The following is a 27891-nucleotide window of genomic DNA, read 5'->3' on the forward strand; positions in this document are numbered from 1 at the left end:
GCAGGATAAACTGGTTTGTTACTCAGTGAGCTCATAACATTTTAATGCAACTTCAATGAAATTTTCCTAGCTACTTACAAAAATACTTACTTCCGTCTTTCTGCCTCAAATTTACTGAGCAGTTTTCGGAGACCACCATTCTTAAATCCTTGGAAATGGGCTGCTGGGGCTCCCACGGTGATGACATCATACAGAGCATCTAAAACGGGAACAGACAAGCACAGAGATTTGCATGTGCCTATGCCCAAGGCCCAAGGTACAGCAACACTATGATATCTACTCTGCAAGACATGAGGACAAGTCTATTATTCCCAAGGAATAATCGAGAATCTGTGTCTCAAGGAGGCCCAAGAGCTAATCAATCTTTCCATCCAGCCACCTGCACACCTTAGAAAGTTTACCTGATTTATTGCTACATCTAAATTATATGGCACAGTGTAGAACAATATTCTAGCTCTGCAGTTTACAAAGCTGCCAAGGAAATTGGCGCTTTGTGTATTTCACTTTATTACCCTTCCCATCATTTAACTTGTAGTCGTGTTGAGATGCAGAGATTCACACATTTTAGAGTCAAAAGAGACCGTTATGATGGAATAGTCTGACTGCCTGAATAATATAGGCTACAGAATTACAGCTAATGATTCCTGCATCAAGCTTATGTCTTCTGGTTCAGTGAAGGCATGTCTTTAAAAAAGAGAGATATTTCATCTTGATTTTAAGAGTTCAAGTGACAATATTCACTGCAGTTCCCAGAGAAGTTGCTCCAATGATTAATCAATCTGACTAGTAAAATTCTCCACTTCTTTTCTAGTTTGAATTTGTTTAGTTTCCACTTTCAGATACAATTACCTGGTTCATGCTAAACTGAAGAGCTCTGTTCTATGATATATAGTTACTTTTTACATATGCTTATAAATAGAAAGCAAGTCAGTTTTCACTTGAATGAGCTACCAGAATGGGAAATAAACTATACTATTGAAATTTTTGCTGAAACAACAAACACTTGTTACTCTCTATATGTACCTGATGTTTTGCGACATATGTGATGAACTTTTTCTATGGATGTACACTTACGGAACTGGACATGAAACGCCTTTTTAAAAACAGCCTCTCTTTTTATGCCTGTGATTGTCAGTGCAGAGATGAAGATTTAATTGGGTCCCAAACCACAATAATTATTCCTTTAAAGTTTAAATTTACATTTGTAGAATTTACATTTGCACTAAACAGTACCTGTTTTGTGCCCAAGCTCACTGGAGGTACAAAGATACAGGCCAGAATGCCTCATTCTTAAAATGTATTTTTAAAGGAAACATCAGAGGATTTTTTTTTTGTGAGCTATTTCATTCATCAAGGAAGATTTCCATGCAAATTACAGTCTAATCCTCTCCTAAAATAGAACTTTTCTTGCATTCTAATGATAAATATCCCTAAAAGCAAGAACACTGTACAAATGATTCACAGTTAATGAACTATGTTTTACTTCCAGAGCTGAATCTCAAAGCACATTCACTCAAATTGATTTGAACTCTAATGAATTGGTGACTCTTCAATTTCCACTTAAAAGGAGAAATGACATAATTTCATTAGCCTCAGGTGAGCTTCAAGATTCTTAAACAGCCCATTCTTTCAGGTCTTCATAGAGATTTATCCATAATACATAATCTTGGGCTATTAGAGCTCCATTGGTACTTGACAATAAGTAGTTCTATTCCTTAAAACCAAAATACGAGATGAACCCATCAGGTTGACTAGATAATGGCTTCTGAATATGTTTACAGGTAACTGATGAAACTACATTTAAAAGACTAAAGCCTGGTGCTTTTTCCAACTCTGTCTTAAAAATAAATAGTGACCCTGCTTACAGCTACTTTTGAGGAGGAGGATTTACCCAGTAAGGAAGCTTTCATTCAGTCTGTGGCCTCCTCTTAGCATGGTCCAGGAGTAGCTGTTTGAGACACAAGCACACCCAGAGCAGCTGAGCACCCACCCCACGCAAACGAACATGGGAAAGTGAGGACGGCAAATAAAAAGAAAATGTCTATGACCCTGGTGATGGGCACGGGGCAGTCTCACTCCCACTTTCCAGAGCACAGTACACTGGAAATCGCTGCAAGACTCGGGAGGAATGCCTTGTCAGCGTGCTCCCCCAAAATTATTAATTAATAGATGTTACCCCCCCAACCCTTCCTCAAATAATTACTTGAGAATTTGAAGGAAGAAAATGCAAAAGATTAGAGTGCAAGGAAACTAAGCTTTAAATCAATCATCACTTCATACTGATTATTCTGACTCAAAGATACACTCACCTCCCATTTATACAAGTGAAACCAGTTACACACTCACCAAAAACCAACAATTCCTTCACTGTGCAGAAATATAAACTACCTGCTCATTTCTTCTCCCAGAATAAAACACAGAGCTTTTGCAACACAGAGACAACCACAGCAACATGGCAGAAGTTCCATAAGCCTAAACTTTGTCGGACCAGTTTAAAGAGCTGAAGGATTTTATGTCAAGCATAGCTCAACCTCAAATTTGAAGCAACCTGCTTGCCTTCACAGGAGGCAGTCAGCGTCTCACACTAGCCAGAAGAAAAAAAAATATTACCTCTTCAGTCCACCAAATTTATTTAAAACAAGCACACTTAATGTATAAACAGGGACAAAAGCAAAGCTATGGCAATATATAAATTTAACTTCTGTAGTATGATGAACAAAGCAAAATTTGTTGTTTATTAAATGGGTAGGGATACAGATATTCCATAATGAAACAGTATTTTTCTCAAAGCTGTTCTTACTGGAAGTTTAAACACACAGGTATTTTCTATTCCATGTCTGCACCCAATAACAACCCAAATCAAAGCTCAGTAAAAGTAAATCTGTTATTGAACATGTTGAACAAAAAAGCACATATCCATGTGCATACACATGATAGGTGGGATTAAAACCTATCTTGCATTCCCAAAATTAAGATACCCAGCAGTGTAAAGGTTAACGTCAGCTTTATGGCTCATCAGCTTGTTTATTCACCACCTCTGTGAATGTTTACACGCTTTTTTTTATTTTAGTTTTTTTTTCTCTTCTCCTATCAGTCTCCTGGTTATATTCCAGGTGCCAACCAAAGCGTGAGATGAGAAAGACTAACTTGATGTCAAAGTGCTGCTTACTCCAGAATGATTAGCAATTGCTACAAACTGTTCGAAGTGTATATATCTAATACAAGACACAACTCTTTAGTGCTCATAAAATGAAACTTTTTTCGGTAAATGAAACAGATGGGACAGTGGCTATGGAATAGGTACAGAAATCATTTCTCCAGCCAAAGGCAAATATAATAACAATCTTCAATTACTTTGTGTTATATTTATACTATAGTATTACCAGACTATCCTAAATATATTGAGGAACCCATTTTGTATATAGAGAAATAAAAAGAGTTCCCCATAACTAAGGTGTCAGTGTTTCAAAAATATGTGTAGGCAGAAATTCCCTGATTTTAGCCCAAGTTCTCTTTATTAACATTTCGCAATCTCTAAACTTGGGTGTAACGAGAACAGTGTTAGCTAATTCTCATGTCAGTGGAGCGAACATTAGCTAAAGAAAAAAGGGAGGGTTCTATAATTTAAACGAAGTTCTAAATTCAGAAGATGGTTCTAACATTTATCTCTTTCTGTACCCTTTTCAATTATGGATTAACCATATGCCACAAGCAAAGTGGTTATGGAGAAGAAAGGACAAAATTCATTAAAAACAAAACAAAACTCAAGTAGTGTAAAAGTTGTGGGTGATTAAGCGGCATATTTCATCCCACTGTTTTATTTAGCAAATAAACAAACAATGCCCTGTTCCCAGAAAGGTTTTCTTGAAAAGATGTAAAATTAAGGTTCTGGACACCTTTAGTCATTACAAATCTAAAAATGCTTTTGAGTTAATTAAATAAATTCAAAGCATCAGCTAAATTAAAATTTGTGCTGTCATATTAGTAAAAGAAATAACAAAATATTGAACCAATACAGTATCTAACAGATAATCAGAAGTCCCTATGTTCCAGCATGGATGTGGATGAACATCAGCAGTACACAGAATAATACGCCTATAATTATTGTTTGTATTCACTGTCGTACAATGTGTTTAGATGCAGAGTGTATTTATAAGGCAAAAACCTTACAGAGTTTAATTTCCATGTTTCTACAGTTGACAGCAAATTTAACAGATCTCAATTTATGAACAAATTATTCGCTGCACTATGATTTGCTCATATGTATGTATCAATATAATCTTTTATCTGTAAAGGATGCTGCTAAAACTGTATGTAAGCACCAGCAACAGAATTCTGTATTAAACAGAATCACAGACAATATTACAGAAAATTATCCCCCTTTCCAGAAGGTATTAGAAGTTCGCAGTATTTTCAGCACAATCAGTAAGATACTTGCACTTAACACTAAGCAAATGCTTATGTGGCACAGGGTAGCACTGAATAAGCTGATTTAGGCACAAGTAGCTCTGGGATCATTAAGGCTTCTTCAAAAACAGGATATATTAAGTTTAGAATTAACATTGTCCTTAATGGAACCGTGCAACTCGCATCACCTGGTGAGTTCAGCCCAGCAGTCTCTGGGAGGAAATGTGCTGTGCTCTATCACTCTCCCTGGTGGCACAGTGGTAAAAAACCCAACCACCTTAGAAACAAAACAGGTAAGACTGGCTTTTCTGGCATTATGGATCACAACGAAAAATTAAGCTGATGCCCTAGACGGATGTGAATCTTACTGAACGTTGTGCAGTGTGTCGGTATGAATCATGACAGCATTAGTTCTGCACTGCTACAACAGAGTATTTTTAACCACGCCTAGGTTACCAATACATTTCAGTGAACATTTATTCTGCATTTACTTATTTGTGTGGAGTATCACAGAAAAAAAATGAGCACAACACCCCTGGAATTTATTTTAAGAACTTAAAAGAAGTTTAGTTAACCACTCCTTAGTTTTCCAAGATCTGCAATCAGTATCTAAAACTTGTGGCTTCAGAAGATGAGGCAGAGAAATCCCTTGCATAGCTTTAACTTTGGACCTGATTCCTAAGTTTCAGCACAGACTCAAGACTTCTGATCTATCTCAGTGGCAGTATGTCTGGGTGCAGGTTTCAGAATTTGTAGAAAAATTTGGGCAAGCTGGTCACTTCTTTGATCTCATGATTTACTTAAGTGTGGTCCTCTACGGACAGCACATACTCAATTGCTCTAGAAATATACCAAACAACATCCAAAACTGAAAGCTTGGGTTTTAGAAGCAGATGCACAGACCTGAGAGAAGGAAATCAAACCCTTCAGCAAGACAGGCAGGTTCCAGATATGTACACAAAACAAAGGCAGGAAATAACCACACAGAAAGTTTCTAGAGCCCATTAAACAAAATGAAAAATTAAACACTTGTACAGCAGTACAGATTTTTAAATAATGAATTTGGAAGCTTGATTTTGATTTTATTAAAAAACCTGAACAACCACCAAGCCAAAAAATCAAGCAACAACCTAGTCATTCAAGAAACCTTCCGTATCAAGCCATATTGCATGAATCTTACAAACAAGCTAATACTGTACAAACTTTACTGATTGGCAAAACACATGCAACATGAAATGAATCTCTGAATTTTCTTTAAAAATCACTGTATTTCTTGTGATATTTGTTTCTCCAAATCCACGTAAGCCAAAATTGCACATAAGTTTAATAAAAAATAATCAATTTAATACTGTTGCTTTCCATGTTTTTCATCTGTAGCATCTTTATGTCCCACCTACGAAGTTTAACGAGACTGTTGCCTATATCCTTCCATTCACTGAAAAATTCAAAATTACCAAGATTCAACTCTCTGAACAGCATACCTTTCAGTTCTATTGTGGTTTTAAGGTTTAATCTGAAAGGAAGCCCACTTAATGTTCATCCTTGAAACTGGATATATAAAGATATTTACATCTTAAAAAGGGCTAACATGGCAACCATACCTCTCAGTTGCAATTCTAATTGCATTTCAAAGCATATGTTGTTATACTTAGGGAATTTCTCCACAGAATATGCTTTACCTTTTAATCGAGGACTATGCACATGCATTCTTTGCAGATGAAGATTTATTGGGATGAATTCTAATGTCTTCTCTCCTTTGCTACAGCTTGATTTGAAGGAAGAACCTGAAAAACAAAAGTTTAAAGAATCATTAACTTAAGCACCCAGCAGATGTTTTGTCTTCTTTTTAGCGTGAGGACAGTACTTGTATGTTAGGAGTTGTCTTTAATTGACTTTTAATGTGTAATTGTATATTAGGAGAAGAATGGTTCACTAACCGACTCTCAGCATGTATCCATAATGGAAGCAACAAAACAGCTTTTAATTCACAGAACAATCTAATTTTTTATTCAAGGTGATAGATATTTTTCCTGCTGTCTGAAATCAGTCTGTACTCTGCTGGAAATTATGTCACAGTTAATGTGCATTATGTTTATTATATGTGCTAAAAACACAGGGGTACAGAGCTATGATGGTACTACATTTTCACCAAGTAATATTTTTTTTCTTAAAACAAAAGTATTATATTGCCTAGGCTATGCATTCTTCCTAGAAAGTTCAAATAAAGAAATATAAAGTAGCTTCAGAAAAGCTATAAATTAGTTTTCTTTCTAAAAAGCCATAATCACAAGAAGCACAATGCTCTGGAAAAAAAAAAAAATCTGGTTGCATACTTCAAAGGTATGATATTATGAGTAAGTCTATGGTGGTATAAAGGAATATAATTAAAGCTTGACAGCATGAAAATTTAATTTCCCTGGAGGTACTGGATACAGCATATATATAAAAGAAAAGGGTGTAGATTAGGGAAGAGAAGTGGTCCTACCTTCTCACTCAGGTAGCCCAACATTTACTTAGACCATTCTTTCAGCATCCTATCATTTTGCCAACTATTGATCATCTGGACTAAAACTCCTCTGATTCAGGTGGGATTAAAAAAAAACAAACACTTTGGAAAGGTTTGACCTTTTCTTGGGGAAAAAAAAGAGATAAAGGAAATTTTGACATTCTTCTTGTTGACTTGATCAATCAAGATTTCCTAGAGGCTATCTGTTGAAACTGTCACAGATGCTGACATGAGCCTCCCAATGCAAATGACATTGCCAGAGGGCATCAATGATGCTCCAGATCAGCTTAGGCTGCTGCCTAAGCTTAGTAACTTAACATTATAATTTTACAAAAATTAAGAGCAACAGTAGCAAGAAAAGCAACTGACAGGAGTCAAAGATTCAGATTTGATAGGAAACCTGGGGATGCAGGCTTAAACCAGGAGTCACAGATGATGAGGAATAATAGCAGGAAACCTGCATCTGGGAAATGCAGAAAGGCAAAATTATGGGAGCAGTGAAGGGAACTCAAACTGTATCAGAAAAGAAATGCGAACAGTGCAGGTGAGGAGGTTGGAAACCATTAGGAAAGAAAACAGAAAGGGGGCAGATTATTTATGAGAATTCAGCTGAGACCAAGATCAAAGCTTAAGGAATGATAACTGGATCGGCGACAAGGAAACACTGGCAGACTAAGAGGTGAATGAGCTAACAGCAGATTAAAAGGGACTGGCAAAAGAAGAGTAGGAGGGAGAACAGGAGGAAAGCCTGCTCTCCCTGGAGCTGAACACATGCAGCATTGCCCAGTCTTGTTATTTCTCTTTTCAGGGAAGACCCATGAAGCAAGAATCCCTTCCTGTCCAGTGCCAGAAACATATGGGATAATAACCACCCACTGCTATCAGTTATTCTGTTACTCAGGTATGAGATATCCATGTAGTGGAATTAATATCTCAATCTGTTTTTGCCAGTTTGCCATATGATAAAACTAACTTTCAGTATAGTTCGTTTGTTTTAAATAACTTAGTAAGTTGTACTTAAGGACCAAGAAAACTACATTCTCTCTATTAAAATAGGTGGTGTTATTATTGTTGTAAGATTAAACTCTTCAAAGTTAGGAAATACCACAATATAGATGCAACCTTCACCTGACATCCACCTGAAGAGGAACTGTGCAATAAACTTCAATGACATACTACATGCTAGCTTCTTCCAGGTCATTGAATGTTTAGGGTCTTTACTGCTCACTTTCGCAGCAGTGATTCAATATTTTGTTTCCAACTTCTACTTCGTTATCCAGATTCAAATATATTCCTCAAGCCTCCCACAAAGACAGGATTATTAATTTTCTCAAATCTGTCTACTGCATGCATCACTACAGTTTCTAAGGGCTTTACAAATGTTTGTAGAATAATTTTAGCTGGGTGAGTAAAAGGGTTATAATTTTACTCATTCTAATGGCAGAGAATAACTTAAGGTTGAAGCATTTAAGAAAGAATGCATCAATATGAGATACAGAGAATCTCATTCTGCAGCGCACGCATTATAATGCAACATCACATTCCGTTTTGGAGGCACAGCTCCCAGTGAGCTGAATTACATCCGTAAGTACTGAGTACTTCTGCAAAACAGCTTGCATCTATTGCCAGGCTTCCAAAAAAAGAACACCACACACTAACCACTTCTGAAGTCTGACTTGCCTAGTGTCACAAAGGAACTGTGTGACAGAGGCAGGGATAGTGTCCAATTCTCCAAAGCAATATTCAATTGCCTTAACCTCGATTGTCTTTTCTTCTTCTTCTAGGGCTGGATGAATAACAGAATTTTCATTTTGATGACTGAAATGAGGGGAAAAAAAATCAGGGGGGTAAGTGGGGGGGGGGCGGCACAGGAAATCACTTCAGGTCAAACTAAAACAAACAAACAAAAGTTTCAAAGTTCTATTCCCTCCCAAAATCACCAAATCTGTGTTTCAGATTAACCTGAAATTATTTGTTTTGATGTTACCTAATCCTTTTAGATTCCTGTTATTACGTTTCCTTGAAACAAAAATACTTGGCATTCTCTAAAATCTCACCCATGTTTGAGGATAAGCCAAAGCAACTTAAATAACTTCCTTAAACCTCCATTTTCAGCGAATATGCAGCTAAGCCAAAATTGCTGTCTGACACTAATGCAGTCTCCTGATGCTTTCACTGCAATCTCTCAATTTTAAAAACAAATTAAGTAGTCTACTAACAACAGCCTCCTCCATTAAATTCCACAAATAGCTCAGCTGAGCATGAAGTAGGTATCTCTCAGAAAACCCAACATATGATTGTATAGAAGAAATGTGGCAGTATTTTGGAAAAAAATTACTTACAGATGCTATCTCCCCTTCTATACACTGCTTATGAGTGAACAGAGTCTTCCCTAGCGCTGATACAAAAGGACATTGGAGATATTTGCACCTAGATGACTTAGATGGAGTTGGTCCTTCAGAATTGCCTTCAGAATTGTTTATGACATGTAAAAAGCCACTTGTTAAAGAAAGCAATTGTTCAGTGAGAAAAAAAAGCAAAAATGCTAAACACGTTAACATTAACCCTGCTTTTGATCTACCAAGGAGGGAGAAGAGTGTCAATGAGTTAGTGCTTCCACGTATCTCCAGCTGCCAACATGGTGGTGAAGCAAAGACAAAAGCACTCCATTGCTTTCCTAGAGGAATGCAGCCAGTTGCAGGCCTTATTTTAAGATAAGGCCTCCCAAAATAACAACCTGACTCAGAAATTCTGCATCTGAGGCCAGATAACAGAAGCCTGATCCAGTTTAGAAAACCAACCTTGTCCAGTTCTTAACTAGAAGTACTGCTGATTGCAAACGACCCCTACTAGGATGGGTGCCTACTTCCGAGCAGAGCTGGATCTCCAGCGCAGATGCAGGGGTACTCCAGAGCACTGCAATTTTCAAGCTGTTTCAGAATGGAAAGGACTGCCTCAACCCTCATGTGGGCAATGTGCTGACTAAGATGAAGTATGATGCCTACACAGGCCGAACGGTAAAGCAAAATCTTTTTTTGGCATGAAACACTGACAATGGGAAAGTAAAGACTGTTGAAATATGTTGACCTGAAAAGTCTGAATTAAAGTTTTACTCACATCTCTAATCTTATCATTTTCTACCTTGTGAATACTTACATTTCCAATCTCTAAATGTACTCTCAACATTATTTTTTGAGCAACTACAGTATGAAGTCAAATCCATGTCTGTCTTGCTTTCTTATCAAACACTATAATCTTGTTTTTAAAGTTACAATGTGTACTGTTTATAGAGGAGAACCATCCCAAATGGGAATGGAAGAGGAACCAGGGTATCTTAAAACATGAAATGAATTTTATCTACATCCATCCTAATCCTTTGAAAAAAAAAAAGCAGTAGGCACAAACTTCTGAAAACTATATACAGGGAGATTAATCTCTTGTTTCACAGCAAATTGCAATTACTTTTTCAAACGATCTAGGAAGAAAAAAAAATCTGCTTGAAGTCAAGTAAGGACAATAGAAGCATATAAGAATGCGCTCTATGTTTTACTTTTGGGCAGCCAAATCCTATTCTGCCTATAGGATCAAAACGCAGATTTGAGATTTTAGCCTAGCTCTACATACACACACATAGTACATCTCCCTGCCCGTCCCCTTCATATTTATAATTTTAAAATGTTAGACCTCTAAGGAAGAACTTTAAAGGGACACTCACTATTCAGAGGATTTATAACCTAATTTAATTAGTGGTTGAATAAGAAAAAAAAAATACTACAGTGCAGGGTTAAAAGTAAATACTGTCTTCATTAGAAGGACTGTGCTATTATTTGGCTTTAGAATGTGCACATATACCACTGATCACAATAAAGCAAGTTTTCAAATGTTAAAGTAACTTTTCAGACAAGATGTAAAAATCAGGGGTTTTCCAAGTACAAAAAAGTATTTTACTGGCACCATATTAGCAAGGGGGGCAGAAAAAGGGTTGTTGCAGAAACGAGATTTAGGTATGCACCTGACTGTTGGCCTCAAAATTAACACCTCCTCATTATTTCTTACCTTCACTACAATTGTTAGGTTGCTTTGGTTTTCTGATTTGTTTTCGAAGAAATGTTCCTACTCTTTCTTACATGTGCTGGTTCTGTCTTCCTCAATAATCTCAGGTTCCCTGGTCCATTGCAGTTCTCTCAAACCACAGCGAAGACAGGTCATTTAACATCACTAACCCTTTTCAAATTCACTTGGATCAATACAGGCCTTGCAGGATTTATGCTTAATAGATTACATTGTCAAATTTTTTTTTTTTAAATCTCAAAAGGTCATTTCAATATTTCCCTGCAAGGGATAATTATTACACTGATTCCTTCATAATCTGTATTTATTGCCTTCATATGATACTTTATGAAGTGTGTTCACAATTTAATCAGCAAATCAATAAAATATATTAAAATATGTTTTCAGTTAAAACACAGAAACACAGGAAGGGTCACAATGGATCAGGAGCTAGTTTGCCGAAATCAGAACTGGAATATTCTGATGATGGTAAGCGATCATAAATACAAGAAATTACACTTTTGCAACCCAAATGCAATTTTTCATACAACATTTATTTTAACAGATGAGCTTTTTCCCCCACACTTTTAAGCAGGTGATCAACTGATCCCAAAATGCTTAGTTTCAGTTAGAGACTGGTTTTTGTTCATACACTAAAACAGGATTTCTCCTTTCCTGTGACCAAGAAAGCTATCCCAGAGCAATCAGAAAAATCACAGGCTCAGTCCTGTATTAGAACTGCTTTGCCTACACACACAATTGTGGGAGTAAGGCCACACTGGGAACATCTAGTGGTGAGAATATAGAGGGAAACAACATACGCAAGCAATAATGGCAGCACAGTCATCAAAACCACATATTTGAGATGGTGATTGTGAGGACTGGTGTTAGAAATGTAACACCATCAAGAAAGCAAAACCAACAACAAGGTCTTTGTAGTAATTCAGAACAAATGTGCCCATTTCCTTCCAGAACATCTCAAAAACTGGGTGGGGGAGAGAAGGTGCACCAGCAGGAAGAGACAGAAAGGCATACTATAAAAAGACAGACATCGTTGCCAAAAATACAGTGTTATCCAGGATATAATTCCAGTAGTCTCACAAAATAGGAAAGAATTATCGTAAGTTCCTTGAATGATTTGTGAACAATCAAATGAAAAGAAATTCAGAAGAAGAAATAATTCTTTCTGCAGTCTTTTCTTGTTCTTTTAATGAGTATGAATTACTACAGGAGGAAAAGACCAGCTGCCTTTCCTGCACATTTGTCACTGATGCCGTCTTATCCCACTGGCATGCAGACACTACAACACATTATAGTCCCTGACTCTTGCAGGTATTAACTGAACAAGGACCCAGTGCACATCAGAATATAAGACCACCGTCTCCACATGAAAAAAAGCAAGGCAATACATACTGCTATTTCTGGACTGAGGACAGACTGCCCACCCTGTATTAATTCTGTGTTTTTCTGGCGCAACGTGGGCAATGACAACTACTACACTAAGAATATGCAAAGCGTAGCTACATGTTACTGTTCTCCTGCAGACTGTTAAATGTAACTTAAGTTAGGTTTCAAGAAAAACTGACAAAAGTACCTCTAAGGCTGGTTTCAATTGGCAGATGGTATTCAATACTAGGAGAGCAGCATATTCAAGGGAATGTGCAATTAAAACACCACCCCCCACCACCACTTTTTCAATTTTTTTTTTGCTGCTGTGTAACCATGTACCATGTTAACTGTGAAAAACTGATGGAATGCATGAAAAAAAATCAGAAGAGGAAATAGGGCATCTGTTAGTATTTCAGAAACAAAGTGATTACAAATACTTCATTTTTATGTGTTTTATTTCTGCTGAATACACCAGTACTTAATAATGACCAATCTAGTTAATTCTTAACTGTCCCAGAAGGAGAGAGGCTACTTCCATACCTGTATGCTTCCCAAGCTCTGCAAGAGTATCTTGGTACATGCTCAACATCTGATCACAGTGAGCAATAACACTTTTGCGCATATTGTCCCAGTGAGGAGCAAGTTCTCCCAAGTCTTTCAGTTCCTGATTCCTATATCAAAAGGCAAAAAGAGAAGGCACTAATTAACTCATTAATCCATTAACACTCATCCAAATTAATCCAATTAATGCAAAACCAGTTTGTTAAAAAACATCAAAAGCACTTTCTAATTGAAATGAAATCTGTTTTCATGACACTTGTAAAATCTGCTGATTTCAGCTCTGTTATTCAGCCACGCAATAAAGAATGTCAAATCAGTGAGTAATACAGTAATTTGTGTTCAAAACTCATCTGGTACAAAAGCAATGGACTGCAAACTGAAATATTCTTTCTTCCCTGGAGGTAAGAAGGCTCCCAGGCTCCAGAGAGTTGTGTAGCTGTAGCAAGTAACTTTTTCTGAAGAAATATTAAACATTATTGTAAAGAATACAAAGTTTGCTCTTTTTCTAATGCTTGCAGCGTAGCTGTTTTAGTACACTCTACTCTTCAGGTACTTTCATACACATCATAAACACAGTTCTAGCAGTGTTTCTACAAACGTCAATTTAACCAACACACCAGTCCTCACCACATTTCTTTAGTGTTAAAAAACAAAACAAAAAACACAAACCAAAAAAACCCACCAGTCCCCTAAAACTTAATCTTCAGCCTTTCAGCTGTGTTCATCAGGTCAAAACAGCAGTGTTATGGTAACCAAACATGTAACTGAAAATCCCAAAGGAAATCCTTTAGCAAATTATCAGTTTTCCTGTACACTCTAGAGAGCTGACCTAAGTGAAATACAGATCACTTTAATTTCCTACACAAACAATCATAGTTACAGTACACTGGGCTTTCTGTTTTATTTTCCCTACTTGCAAAGTAATTTCATCCTACATCTAGCCCAGATCACTTTGGGGGACCTGCTTTTAAAGAAACTGAAAATGAAAGATCTTGAGTCTTCGAACACTTGGAATTATCAGGAGAAAACTTGTGCAGCACGATCAACTAGTTTTCCTCATTTTCTTCAAAGTATCAAGCAGACTGTTTCACTGCAATTCTTGGAAGTCTCAGAAAAGAGGGGAGAAAAAAGACCAATGAGACTGCAGCACAGGAACATAGAGTTTAAGTATTTCTTAAACAGAAAAGCCCCACACTGATACATTGATGTTTTCCCCATCATTATTAGCTTTGCATTAGCATGAACAGTATTAGAGTAAGCTACATAGGCAGAATTCTGCTCCTGGTTAAGATGACAATCAAAATCAGACAGATTGCACTGGAAGCAGAAAAAACACTGTTTTGTTTACACACGTCCTTGAAAGTATCAAAATGGAAACATTTTGACTGCTGAGGCTCTGCTCCCCCGCTTCTATCTAAGCCCACTCCTGGAGCTGTTGGTCCCATGCTCAAGTCCATCAACAGCAGGGGTAGAAACCCCTTGAATATCCAACCAAACCCAACACTGGTTTAACTGGCTGACTATGAGTTAACTCCATTGACACCAACAGCAACCGGAAGGGAAAGCTCAAATCCCACCATATTAACGTTAACATGTTTTCAAGGAATGTCAAATCCTGTTCCTACCATTGTCAACATGGCACGTATTTGTTTCATCTGAGAAACACATACACATCACTGAAATAAAATACAGCTGCTAGTATGTCATAAAAAGACACATCTTATCTGCAATGTTTGAATAAAGTAAGCGTGCAGTTTCATAGTAATCTAGAGCATATAAAGCATGGAAATGACCAATACTACCTTTTCTAAATTTATTCACATTTAAAAGTAAAGTAAAATCAAAATCATGAGATAACAGGGTTATATGGCACAGACACTATTCCTCCAAAAACAGCCTTCTTGCATATTTTATATCTTTTTTCCAAATACAAAATATGTAAGACAGGATTTAGATAGTATTTGTGTCTTGTGATTTCATACTATTTGTCACTGCTGTTGTTGACTCGGTACAACTCTGAGTTATGGATGAAAAAAGAATTGTCTTTCCTGTATCTAAGCTCCATCAACAATATTCCATAGTAACAAGCTTTATTATCATTATCATGAAGGGCCCCTCCCAAAAGTAAACAAATTGAAGAAACATAGTATTTTTCAAATTTGGAAGTTTATAGTTCGTACTAATACCCACAATAACAATAATAAAAAAATCTTTGATTTGTTTTAATAATACTATAATACTTATACCGGACATATTTCATTTAATAACTTTAAAAACACACTTCAACCCATAATTGTGTCAAACAACAATTGTGCTATAAAAGAAAACTAATATTTATAATATATATTGGTTCTACAAAGGGCAAATCAGATAGTGCTTCACCTTTTCAATGCAGCCATGGTATTTTGAATAGCTTGTCAACAGAGCTGTAAGCTCAGAGCAAACTCAATATTGTTAAAATGGAGCTATTTATCATCTTCTTCCCCCACTCCAAATCCCCTCTCTAAGTCTTTTCCAGGTAATTGCACTCATCACCATGACAGATCCTGTGCTCAGCATCAGCTTCAACTCTTCTTACAGAATCAAATCCAAGCTTTGCCTCTTGCTGTTCAGTGCCTCAAACTGTCTGCTGGATAGTCTTTTCTGTCAATGCACAACAGAAACTCCCACCCAGAAGCGTGTCTCAACTTTATCATTGTCTCCTACCTTGATTACTTCAATATCTTCCTTGGTGGCCTTGACATTTACCCCATTTACACCTAACCAGAATGTTGATGTAAATGGTCTGTCCCATCTCTCCTCATCCACTTAAAACGTTAGCTAAGTCGCTTATTTTTAAGCCTTTCTCAGGTACTTTCTGTTTTTCACATCCATTCTTTCCTTTAGCAGACTAATTATGCCAGCTTTCACCGAGCACTTCCCATTATGGTTGGAAGCAGTTCCTCATTAAAAAAAAAAAATCTAAAATCTAGCTGTTACCCTTTCTTAACAACTCTCTTCTGCCTTTATGGCAAGAAAAAATCAGTATTGGATCCTGATCTGCTGAAAGCACTATATACCATGCTGATTGTTAGTATAAAGATTAATGATCATTGGTGCTAACACAACACAATTTCAAAGTGATGAAAAATTTTAAGAGCAAGGTATGAGATGCCTAAGGATCCCACAGAACTATTAAAAGTGCCATGAACCTTCATTTCAGGCTCCTACTTAAAAACCAACAACAACTTCTACTCTGAATGAGTTACTGATTTAGATAGCTACAAACTGTGGGCACTTTTGCCTTTCAGGAGGCTTGAGCTTTACCCAGCCTTCCCCTGCTGATGGGCAGTACACTCATTGCACAAGCTGTTACACTGATATGCAGGACGGTTTAGGAGGATCTGTGCCTTCATTGAAACCCATTATCAAATGATGATTGAGTACCCAAGGCTCGGACAACTATTCTGCTTTTTGATTTATCAACTCATGCTTTTTTTTTTTTTTTTTTACTTTTAAGAACATCTTAGGTGTAAACTATAGTAAACCACTAAAAGTACCTGAAAGAGGTACAGAGAATTTCCTTTATTATTCATGTTGATAATTTCTACCTAAACAGTCTCTGCTTTGTGCCATGCACTCCAATGACTAACAAAAAGTATCTCGTCACTTTGGATATGAGGATATAGGAACAACTTAGAAGGAACTAAACAACAACTAAAGGAAACATATTCAATGCCATATTGCACCTACTGATCACCAATGCTGCTGTACTGGACCTATCGCTCACCAACACAAGTGAGCTAACTGGTGACGTCAAGATTGGAGGCAGCCTGGGCTGCAGTGATCATGCACTGGTGGAGTTTGCAGTCCTGAGGGATATGGAGCAGGCAAAGAGTAAAGTCAGGACCCTGAATTTTAGGAAAGCAAAATGCCAGCTCTTCAAGAAGCTAGTCAATAGGAACCCCCTGAAAAACTGCCCTCAGGGACAAGGGAGCAGAACAGAGCTGGCAGATTTTTAAGGACACTTTCCATAGAGCACAAGAGCTCTTGAGCCCCAGGTGTAAGAAATCAAGCAAAGGTGGCATGAGACCAGCATGGCTGAGTGGAGACCTACTGGTCAAACTAAAGGGCAGGAAGGAAATGCAGAGGCAGTGGAAGCAGGGACAGGTATCCTGGGAAGAGTACAGGGACACTGCCCAGTTGTGTAGGGCTGAGGTCAGGAGGGCCAAGGGGCAGGTGGAGCTGAACTTGGCAAGGGATGCGAAGAATAATAAGGGCTTCTACAGGCACATCAGCCAGAAAAGGAAGGTCAAAGAAAGCGCACCCCCCTTGATGAGCAAGACTGGCAACAATGGATGAGAAGGCTGAGGTACTGAATGACGACTTTGCCTCGGTCTTCACTGGCAGTCTCTATTCCCACACCTCTCGAGGGGATGGCCTGCAAGACAGGGACTGGAGGAGCTAAGTAAGAGAAGATCAGGTTTATGACCACCTGAGGAACCTGAACATGCACAAATCTATGGGACCTGATGAGATGCATCCCAGAGTCCTTGGGGAACTGGCTGATGTAGTTGCCAAGCCACTCCCCATGATATTTGAAAAGTCCTGGCAGTAAGGTGGTCCCTGGAGATTGCAAAAAGGGTAACATTGCACCCATCTTTAAAAAAGGTAGCAAGGAGGACCCTGGGAACTACCAACCTGTCGGCCTCAACTCTGTGCCTAGGAAGATCATGCAACAGATCTTCCTAGAGACTATGCTAAGGCACATGGAGGACAGGGAGGTGATTTGAGACAGTCAGCATGGCTTCACCAAGGGCAAGTCCTGCCTGACCAACCTAGTGGCCTTCTAAGATGGAGTGACCACATCAGTGGACAAGGAAAGGCCTACCAATGTCATCTATCTGACTTCTGTAAGGCCTTTGACATGGTCCCCCACAACATCCTTCTCTCTAAATGGGAGAGATGCCCATTTGATTGGTGGACTGTTCGGTGGATGAGGAATGGTTTGGATGGTCACATCCAGAGTAGTGGTCAATGGCTCAATGCCCAGATGGAGATAGGTGATGAGTGGTGTCCCTCAGGGGTCCATATTGGGACCAGTAGCCTTTAATACCTTCATCAATGACATAGTGGGATCAAGGGCACTCTCAGCAAGTTTGCAGATGACACCAAGCTGAGTGGTGCAGTTGACATGCCTGAGTGCCAGGATGCCATCCAGAGGGACCTGGGCCCCAAGAAGTGGGCCTGTGTGAACCTCATAAGGTTCAACAAGGCTAAGTGCAGGGTCCTGCATCTGGGTTGGGGCAACCTCTGATATCAATACAGGCTGGGGGATGAAGGGATTGAGAGCAGCCCTGCCAAGAAGGACTTGGGGGTACTGGTGGATGAAAAGCTGGACATGAGCTGGCAACGGGCGCTTGGAGCCCAGAAGACCAACTGTATCTTGGGCTGCATCACAAGAAGCATGGCCAGCAGGTCGAGGGAAGTGATTCTGCCCCTCTACTCCGCTCTGGTGAGACCCCACCTGCAGGGCTGCGTCCAGCTCTGGAGCCCTCAGCACAGGAAAGACATGGACCTGTTGGAGCAGGTCCAGAGAAGGCCACAAAAATGATCAGGGGGATGGAACACCTCTCCTATAAGGACAGGCTGAAAGAGTTGGGGTGGTTCAGCCTGGAGAAGAGAAGGCTCCAGGGAGACCTTATTGCAGCCTTCCAGTACTTCAAGGGGGCTTAGAAGAAACATGAGGACAGACTTCTTAGCAGGGCCTGTAGCGATAAGGCAAGGGGTAACAGTTTCAAACTAAAAGAGGGTAGATTTAGACTAGATGCAAGGAAGAAATTTTTCACAGTGAGGGTGGCGAAACCCTGGCCCAGGTTGCCCAGAGAGGTGGTAGATGGCCCATTGCTGGAAACATTCCAGGTCAGACTGGACGGGGCTCTGAGCAACCTGATCTAGTTGAAGATGTCCCTGCTCACTGCAGGGGGGGTGGAACTAGATGACCCTTAAAGGTCCCTTCCAACCCAAAGATTCTATGATTCTGTAATGCTGAAAATACAAAATACTGAATTCTGTAAGGAGTACTTTGAACACGTGGTATGCATCCTGTTCAAAAAGTATTTGAAGGAATCCCTAATAATGAAATCATGTTCCAAATGAATTTGTTTTTGCAAAATACCACTAGCTTGAACAGACACCGTTGTGGAAATCACAGTGAAAACCTGTGGTCAGTGACAATAAAATCAAAAAAGCAAAAAAAACAGCAGCAAGATGTTAAGATGAGCAAGATGAGTCAGAAGGGGGCATTCTCTCAAAGAACTTCTTTGGATCTGATTATTCTGTCTCAGAAAAGGGAACAGCAGGAACAGCCATTCACATCATTAAAGGACACAGCACAGATCTTCACAAATTAAAAGATGAAGTTGAAAAGATCAGTGTAATTATATGAAGAAGAAATAATTAAGAGGACATATGATAATAGCACATAAACCACAAATGCTGTATGAAGACAAAGGAGTAATTTTTGATTCATTCAGCTTCGAAAATCCAGTGATGCAATTCCCAGTGAAGCAAACATGACAAAGTCAAAACCGAGAAAAGGAAGTGATTTTTGCCTCCATCAAGCAAAATTAGCTTCTAAAATCCACTTTCACGAAACATCAGAAGCAAAGTGCTTAGCAGGATTCAAAACAAGATGAGACATTTCTAGAGATTATATTTGCAAAAGTTTTATAACATTATAAATGTAACAAGTTCTGAATATTATCAAACAGGAGCTTCACAGTAAATATACACTATAAGCTTTGGGGCATGACTCAATCACTCGTAAGTAAAGGAAGCTTAGAAGCTTCCTTCTAAGGAAAGGAATTTTGCTAACGAAGTTTAGTTTAAAGTGTACATGGTTATGGATAACCATTTCATCTTTTTTTGTAGAACAGAAGCAGATAAAGTTATTCTTATTTTTCTTTACCACAAGTTATGGTCCTGTGATATACAGGCAATAAGACATCAAAACAATATAACATTCTCTCCCAAAATAAAAGAATCATAGCCTTTTCATTATATTGCTTCTAAAAAAGACAAATAATTACAGAGTATTAGTAATTGATCCCTTCTGGGGAAGCTACCACAAAACCGAATAAAAGGATATTTTTTTCCTAATAGTTTTAATTTAGAGCCTCTTGAAAACAGTTGCCATTTTTGTCTTCTTACAGAATTTCCCAGGTTCTGGTAAGACTGACCTAACAGGTAACTAAAAACTAAAATGTTGGCTGTGCCTATGTTTTGCATGCCTTAACTATTTGTTTAAAAAAAAATATGCAAAAAACCATAAACAAAACCAAACAAACCATCCCCCAAAAACAAGACATCAAACACATTAAAAATATTTTAAAACTTGTCCCTTCTATGTATATATGCAGAATAGACTAGGATTTGCAAAGGGTTGAAAATCTTTTATATTGTTCCTGAGAGCTGGCATTTTTAAGTTCCTTTTCCATTTCTATCCACCAGCATCCCCTTTTTATTATCCAAAAGTGTAGACAATATATAAGCTAAATTAAACCCATTCCTTCCTGCCTTAAAACTCTTTCAATCCTTGGATATTTTATTACCTGAGTTTATCTCTGAAAGACTCAAGATCTTCAAACAGCATGATCATTTGAGGTTAATTCTATGATTCACATTTAATAGCAGAGCGTAATTCTCTTGTATCACAACTGCAGAGAGTCTCAAATTCAGTAATACTCAGAATGGCATCCATCAGTGGAATTTACACTTTAATCCTAAATTAAATTTTAGTAACTAGAAATGGTGTATAGAATTGTTTTAGGTGTTTTTTTGTCTGGTGGTTTTTCAAATTTTACTGTTTCATCAGAAACACTGGAATTGGCTTAAGACAATGTTGCTCCAGCTCTATGGCATAAACAGAAACAATTTACTCTCATAGTTTATATTTATAACTTCACTTCTTTGTTTCAGCTTGGAATCATAGAATCTTTGGGTTGGAAGGGACCTTTTAAGGGTCATCTAGTCCCACCCCTCTGCAGTGAGCAGGGGCATCTTCAACTAGATCAGGTTGCTCAGAGCCCCGTCCAGTCTGACCTGGAATGTTTCCAGCGATGGGACATCTACCACCTCTCTGGGCAACCTGGGCCAGGGTTTCACCACCCACACTGGGAAAAACTTCTTCCTTGCATCTAGTCTAAATCTGCCATCTTTTAGTTTGAAACCATTACTCCTTGTCCTATCACAAGAGGCCCTGCTAAAAAGTCTGTCCCCATCTTTCTTCTAAGCCCTCTGGAAGGCTGCAATAAGGTGTCCCCGGAGCCTTCTCTTTTCCAGGCTGAACCACCATCATATATGTTGCAAGATTAATCACACTATTAATTGCATGATTAATCAAGGACTTAAACATTTTTTGGGGTTTCTGTTTTCTTTTTTTCCCAATTTACTAATCAGAGTGCCTCATTCAAAATAAAACAGTGTGGATCTTTATGACATAAGCAACATAATAAAACTGTACAAAGCTTTTTTGATCACCTTAATGCCTTAACACTTCTAATTTATATTCTCTGTGCCCCCACTGACATGAACTGACAAAATTATACCCAACTCAGTGCTATTAGAACCACAGATATGTACTGGCAAGTGCAAAATCTCTAGTTAAGGACGTAAAAATTCAAATGCTTTTTGTGATGACAGAATTTGAGTCTGTCAAATAGTTATCATCTTGATAACTATAATAAAAATAGTTATAATCTTGAGAAAAAGGCTGTAATTTTTTTTTTTGGTTTTGTATTGTCCTTCACTATAATGTGGGAGGCTCTAGTAAGACCTACAAGTTATATAATCTGCTCAATATGGACTTCTTTAAGACCGGGGCATGCTGTACACAAATATAACATCTGGAAATTTTACCAGCTAGTCTCTGAGAAGCATCGCTGACTGGTACAGAATGATCTTCTGGAGTCTTAAAACCTGGGTGGATTTTGCAGAAAACAACAAAAAACCCCTCTCTGACAGGACAGTCAGAATGTAAGGTACCATTTTATAGTTTTCAGAACTGCTGAATAATAGGTAATGATATGTAGAGGTAGCTATCACAAAACATATCAGGTAATGTTACTCCATTCCAATGCACTACAACTTTAAACACCCAAAGTAAAGCCCAGCAAATTTTACTTCATTAAGTCTGATATGAAAACTCCTCTTAGACTTTCACAGAGGCCATCTTTTCCAAAATGAGTTACGAACAGTGAAATCAAGAGGACATGGACTTATGTACTGTTCATACATTACGATATATTTTATCCTTTGTTTTAAAAATTAGTGGGTTTTAAACTGATCATGTTTGCAGAGGGCAATTGTCTAAACACTACTCACAAAAATTCAAGTTACACTTACATTCACATACTTGTATTCCTCTACGCAGTAACTGATGGAGAATGAGAAGAGAAAGGTTTTACATGCTTTTTGATGCACAATGGGGTAAATACTGCATATGCATGTATTTAAGCTACATTTTACTAACATGTTTGGGGATTTTTTTAAGCATCGAAAACATTACTACTTTGAACATTTTTGCTAAGTAGTTACTTGAAGTAATGTTTTAAAAGTCCTTTAGGTGGACAGCATATTAACAGTGCCCATCTAAATGTGATGGCATTGCTGCCCGGGTCTCCATTTCTTTATGGAAGTTGTGTATTAAAAGGTAGTAGAAATACACATATCTTTCAGACAGTCTGAACTTTGTCCGTGTTCTGTAATGTTACAAGAAAGAAATCAGAAAACACACAAACAGCATAGATTTGCACAAGAAAAGGCTACTGGAGTTGGGACAGGACAGCCAGTCCTGATGCAGGAGGAAAACCTGAGTGTACTTTGTACTCTGGAGAGAGGGTTCTGGGAAAGTTCAGCAATTTATCCTTGAAATTTGTTTATGAGTTGTGACCACAAATGCCATGGGGCAAATTCAGCCCTAAGTAGGTGGAATTTCCTTCCAAACAAAGCCAAGTTTGGTTCCAAGGAACTCAATAGAGCTTTGATGGCAAATCTGAAAGACACGTGTACTGTGACTTCTACTAGAGTCTCCTAATTCTCTTGCTGGCTGATCTAGTGCTACTAAGTCTTTTTTATAATCATTAGGTTCAAAGAACTACTTGGCTAATCTTGCATGATAGATGCAAAATATCTGGACAAGATTTGTGTAAAGAAATATTAAAAACAGGGGGAAGGACTCATTGGAAAACCTTGAAGAGGAAACAGAAATAATTTCTTAATAAAAACCAGCAAAGCAGACTCTATGACCCTTATTAGAACAATAAAAATGACCTCACAGCTCCTATTAAAGCTTCTGCCAGGGAGGTTTGAAGGATAAAATCTTTAATGCATGCATATCTTTAGAAACATTATTTCATGTTGAAAAAAAAATTTAAACATCCTTAGACATTACATATTTCAGAGTATCACATCAGTAAATGAAAAAGTTTGGTTAACAAGGAACACTGTAGTTTCATCAAGAGATAAACAATCTTAAGAGCTGTGAGAAAAGGTAATTTAAATTACAATTTAAAATACAATACTGAATGGGATTAACACTTCACTTGGTTATTTTTTAGAGGTAACTGCTTCAGACCTAACTATATTGAAGCCACAACAGGAATAAAATGAAACAGGCTGAGGATGAGAAGAAGTGGCCTCTGAGACAAAAATACTTATTCTTTTATACTAACTGGGGAAAAAAGATGCAGAGAAGAATACTTCAGAAGAGAATAGCCTCAAGATGATACAGTGTAAGTTTTGTACGAGTTCAAGAACTAACATAACAATATCCTCCTAGTTTACAAGTGCAAGGAGTCCACAAGAGTACACATCTTTGCAATTATTTCAAAAAGCAAAGCCCATACGAAGCTGAAGCTCCAACCTACACGCTTGCAAGATGATAGGTGACACAGCTGCCCCTATTCCCACCATCTGCTAGTATCCTACCACAAGTCCCTGACACTCTTGGTCGGTCTCACCTCCTCCCTTAGATTGATACAACCACTTTGTCTCTCTTTTTCTCACACCCACACTTTCTACTAGGATTGAGCAACTAACCACATTGGCAGTCAGGAAAATCAGAACCACTTGCCTCAATCTTTGAGCGACTTTTATTTCTGTTTCTTCCTCAAAGCTTTTCTTTATTTTGGTGAGTTTTGAATAATCATTAAAAAAAACAAACCATGGTGATTCTTTACTACGACTTTATCCGAAGAGGTGAATGCTATAATATGAAATAACAGCAAGCACTATTACGTCCTTGGAGAAAATAACATAGTAGTAGTAAAAGTGGTTAAAGTAATCCTCTAACATTTAATAGGCATTTACCCACAGGGGAAATGAAAATCTGGGAAGAGGATGAACTGTGCAAGTCAGCATAATCTATTTTTATTGCTTACTAAAAAACCCTCACACATTAGTATTCTCAAACAAGATCAGGCCATAAATGCCTAAACGCAGTAGTAAATGAATAAAATAAAGTATTATAACAATTCATATGATTTTTATAACCCATCATCACCATGCATAAGTATGTGTCAGTCCATTGACTTTATTAAAAGCAAGATTCTGGTCTCCCACATGCTGTTTATTGGCATAAAAAGATCATACAGAAGCAGTAGATGGGGGGGATAAAAAAGAAAAGAAGCTCCTACTGCAGGACAACCAACCACTGTAAGCAACCCTCTCTGATGGAGGGAGTTGCCTGGAAGTGCACAGGATGGCTTTGGGATGCAGCACTAGCTCACAGTGTTACTCTTAAACATGAGACCAGATGCCCACCTATGTGTGAGGCAACTTTCACAGGGTGAGAGGCAATGTCTTCTACTGCACCATCCATTATCATTAGAAAAGGAAGGTATGCTTTCAGGGGAGCCCCGGACTGCTTAAAATACTGATTTTTCCACAGTTGTATCAGCACAGCTTACACGTATTCAAGGAGAGGCTGCCATTTTAGTCGCTGCAGTGGGAATTTGGACATACAAAGGATTTTGGGACATCTGTGCTCCCTATCCTCTTTTATCCCAGGCCATACGTATTGTAATGATACTCAGTGTCTCTCCTGGTTACAAGGCCAAACACAAAGAAAGGTTTTAAACTTACATTACTTTGGCATCCTTTTCTTATGCCAACTAATTTACATTAGTAGGAGGAATGTGATTTATATTCTCATTGCTCCTTTATTAACGACAACCATGTCATTTTCCATTGCTTGTCTGTGATATTAGCGCTGCCCAGACACAAAGCCAAACACATTACAATGTAGTTCACAACTTTGCCCTGTGTTGTTTCTTTATAAAATAGTAACTTTTCAGAATATTTATATTGTTAACTGTATGCTGATGCTTACACATTTAAAGTTATGACTGCACTCTAGCACAGCTCATTGCTCAGAACTTATAAAGTCACTGGAGTTCTAAAAATCATGAGCAATCAATTCTGTTGTTCAGTTACAGCTGTAAATTCTTACAAGCCAAAAAGATTGCTACATTTTGCCTATTTCATAGTACAAATTAATATTTTTAGCTCACCACATTATTCCAACTCAGAAAAATAAAATTTAGTATTTACTATTGCTACTTCTTCTTCCTTACCTTCTCATGTCCTCCTTTATGTGCAGATTGATCAGTTCTTTAGGAACATGGAAAGAGAGAGTGGTCTCAGCCATCTGTTCCCGAATCCGCATCCACTTGTTGTCAGAAGTAGGGAATCTATATAACTTACAGATCGGGTTTTTTAACACTGCAGAGAGGAAAAATTGTATCATTGCTTTACCATGGTTATAGGACTCTTTGAAAATTTATGACAACAATTCCATCCAAAAATAATACATTATTTACCCCCTTGCTTCCTGAATTAATTTTCAAACCATTAAAATTATATTAAAAACATTAAATTTTTATTTATTATAGCAGCATGTGGAGGACAAAGTATTACTAGCACAGTAGATAAATCACACTTTACCTGCACAGTAGGTATCCTGTGAATTTAGCATTTCAGTATAGTGAGAATGTAAATTATGCTCTCTATTCTTATACTTAAGATACAGTTAGGAAAAACAGAACACACAAATAAACAACGAACTCACATACAGTCAACGCCATCACTTACCATTTGCTAGAATCACTCACATTGCTAATAAATTGCATGGGACAAGTGAAGCATGCCTCAGAGTTTAGCTATACCTGATGCACCTTCTCCATGATACGCACACACAGTAGTTCATTAATACAAATAGAGGGTGTGCATCTACATTAAAGGAAACTTGACCACTAACATGGTCAAAAAGATGCCATTTTAGAGTCAACTTGACCACTGACATGGTCAAGAGGCTGCCACTACATAGAGATAAATATAACAATCCTGTAAATACGTTACACGCACTGTTCTCGGATCGCTATTGTAACTTGACATAGGAAAATCACGTTACTTGATGCCTTGGAAGGTTATGCTTAAAACCCCCATTTTTTTTATCTTAAAGCTCTCATGTTGGCTACATTTCCATTCAGATCTTACAGTGATGCTCTATAAAAAAGGTGGGAAATTTCTACTCTCTCCTTTCCTTTTTTCCCCAACTAATCTTAACTAATTTTCCAGGAGAAGCAAACAGGGGAAAAACTGAGAAAGAAAAGTTTTGTTTGACTACTTTCATAAGCTCACTCGGAGACAAATGATTGTCATTTAACACACACACACACACACACACACACACACACCCCTCTCAGAATGACTTTGGATAGCCACCCAAATCCTCCAACAGCACCTTTCTATCAGCCTTCTGGAAAAAGCTGCCTTAGAGCAGGCTCCCATTGTTCTGCCACTGAACAGTCTATAACTCAAAGGAATGCATTTCCCGTGTGCACTGCAAGGAAACGGTTGCTGTCAAAATGACATCTACTAATAGAAATTTCAGCTTCACAACTCACTGCCACCATTATTGCCTACGTAGGCTGATTTATAGAGAATAAAAACACAGACCAAGTTATTGAAGATACACAAACTGTCTTGTCTATCTAATCAAACCGTTTTTTAACCGAAGTCCTTCAGGAAAAGTCTAAAACAAGACCACAGGTTCTGTAGTAAAATGGTTGGTTGTTGGCAACTCCTAAATAAAGGAATGTTTTAAATAATCATCTTTTAAGTAATTGAAGATGTATGGTTTTCTATTCCCATCACTCTGCTGAGATCTCTTTAATCATTAATCTTTGATGAGAAACTGGAAGCCTTTTTAGAGCCATTTTACTTTTATTTACTAATGATTTTACTTACAAAAACTAAATTCCGACTTACTGTTATGAAATAAACCTAATAGAGGCTTGATAGCCATGGCATGTGAATAACAGCAATTTTTCTTTACTACTAACACCCAAAATACAAAACACAAAGAGATGTTCAAGCATCTTTACACACATTTTACAGCTTGAGAATCTTCACCACACAGACTCAACTATTCTCCACTACAAAAAAAAAAACCCCACACCTCCAAGTCCTGTGTCTATGATCAATTTACATCCTGTGTCCGGGCTTCATTATACTACTTGATTAAAATATGCTGTAATGATTTCATATTTTCTTCCTCTTTTCTTGAGATTCTTCTAATTAACAAAATCAGTTTTGTCAATAATATTGATAGCATCTGTCAATCCACAAAGTAGACATATGGCACTGATCATCTTCTATTAACAAGACAGGGAATGACAATCTTCAGATGTCAGGGAGAGCTCAAGAAACTAAGGGCTGATTCAGGTCTATCCTTAAACAGAAACCTGCCAAAACAGATAATAATTTTGGGTTGGTGTTTTTCTTGGATTTTGGTTTTGGCTTTTTTTTTTTTTTTTAATTTATTCAGTGCCACCACTAGGAATCAGGCTGATACTTTTTATCAGGACATTTCAAATGACAGAAAAGACTCTTTTCTCTATTTTACCTTTTTCTATCTACTTCCTAAGAAGCTATCA

General features: G+C 37.8%; 1 protein-coding gene across 1 annotated transcript in view; it reads right to left on the minus strand.

Annotated features, from left to right (window-relative positions):
- Nucleotides 1–27891, minus strand: part of LOC104621547 (type II inositol 3,4-bisphosphate 4-phosphatase-like) — a gene marked incomplete at both ends in the record, with an annotated part of 67401 nt that overhangs the window by 31948 nt on the left and 7562 nt on the right. Inside the window, 4 exon segments of the mRNA XM_010288063.1 lie at nt 91–199; nt 6087–6191; nt 12893–13023; nt 25528–25675. Of these exon segments, the coding sequence (XP_010286365.1) occupies nt 91–199; nt 6087–6191; nt 12893–13023; nt 25528–25675 (493 nt within the window).

Source organism: Phaethon lepturus, unplaced genomic scaffold (genome assembly GCF_000687285.1).
Source record: "Phaethon lepturus isolate BGI_N335 unplaced genomic scaffold, ASM68728v1 scaffold6595, whole genome shotgun sequence".
Classification (NCBI taxonomy): domain Eukaryota; kingdom Metazoa; phylum Chordata; class Aves; order Phaethontiformes; family Phaethontidae; genus Phaethon; species Phaethon lepturus.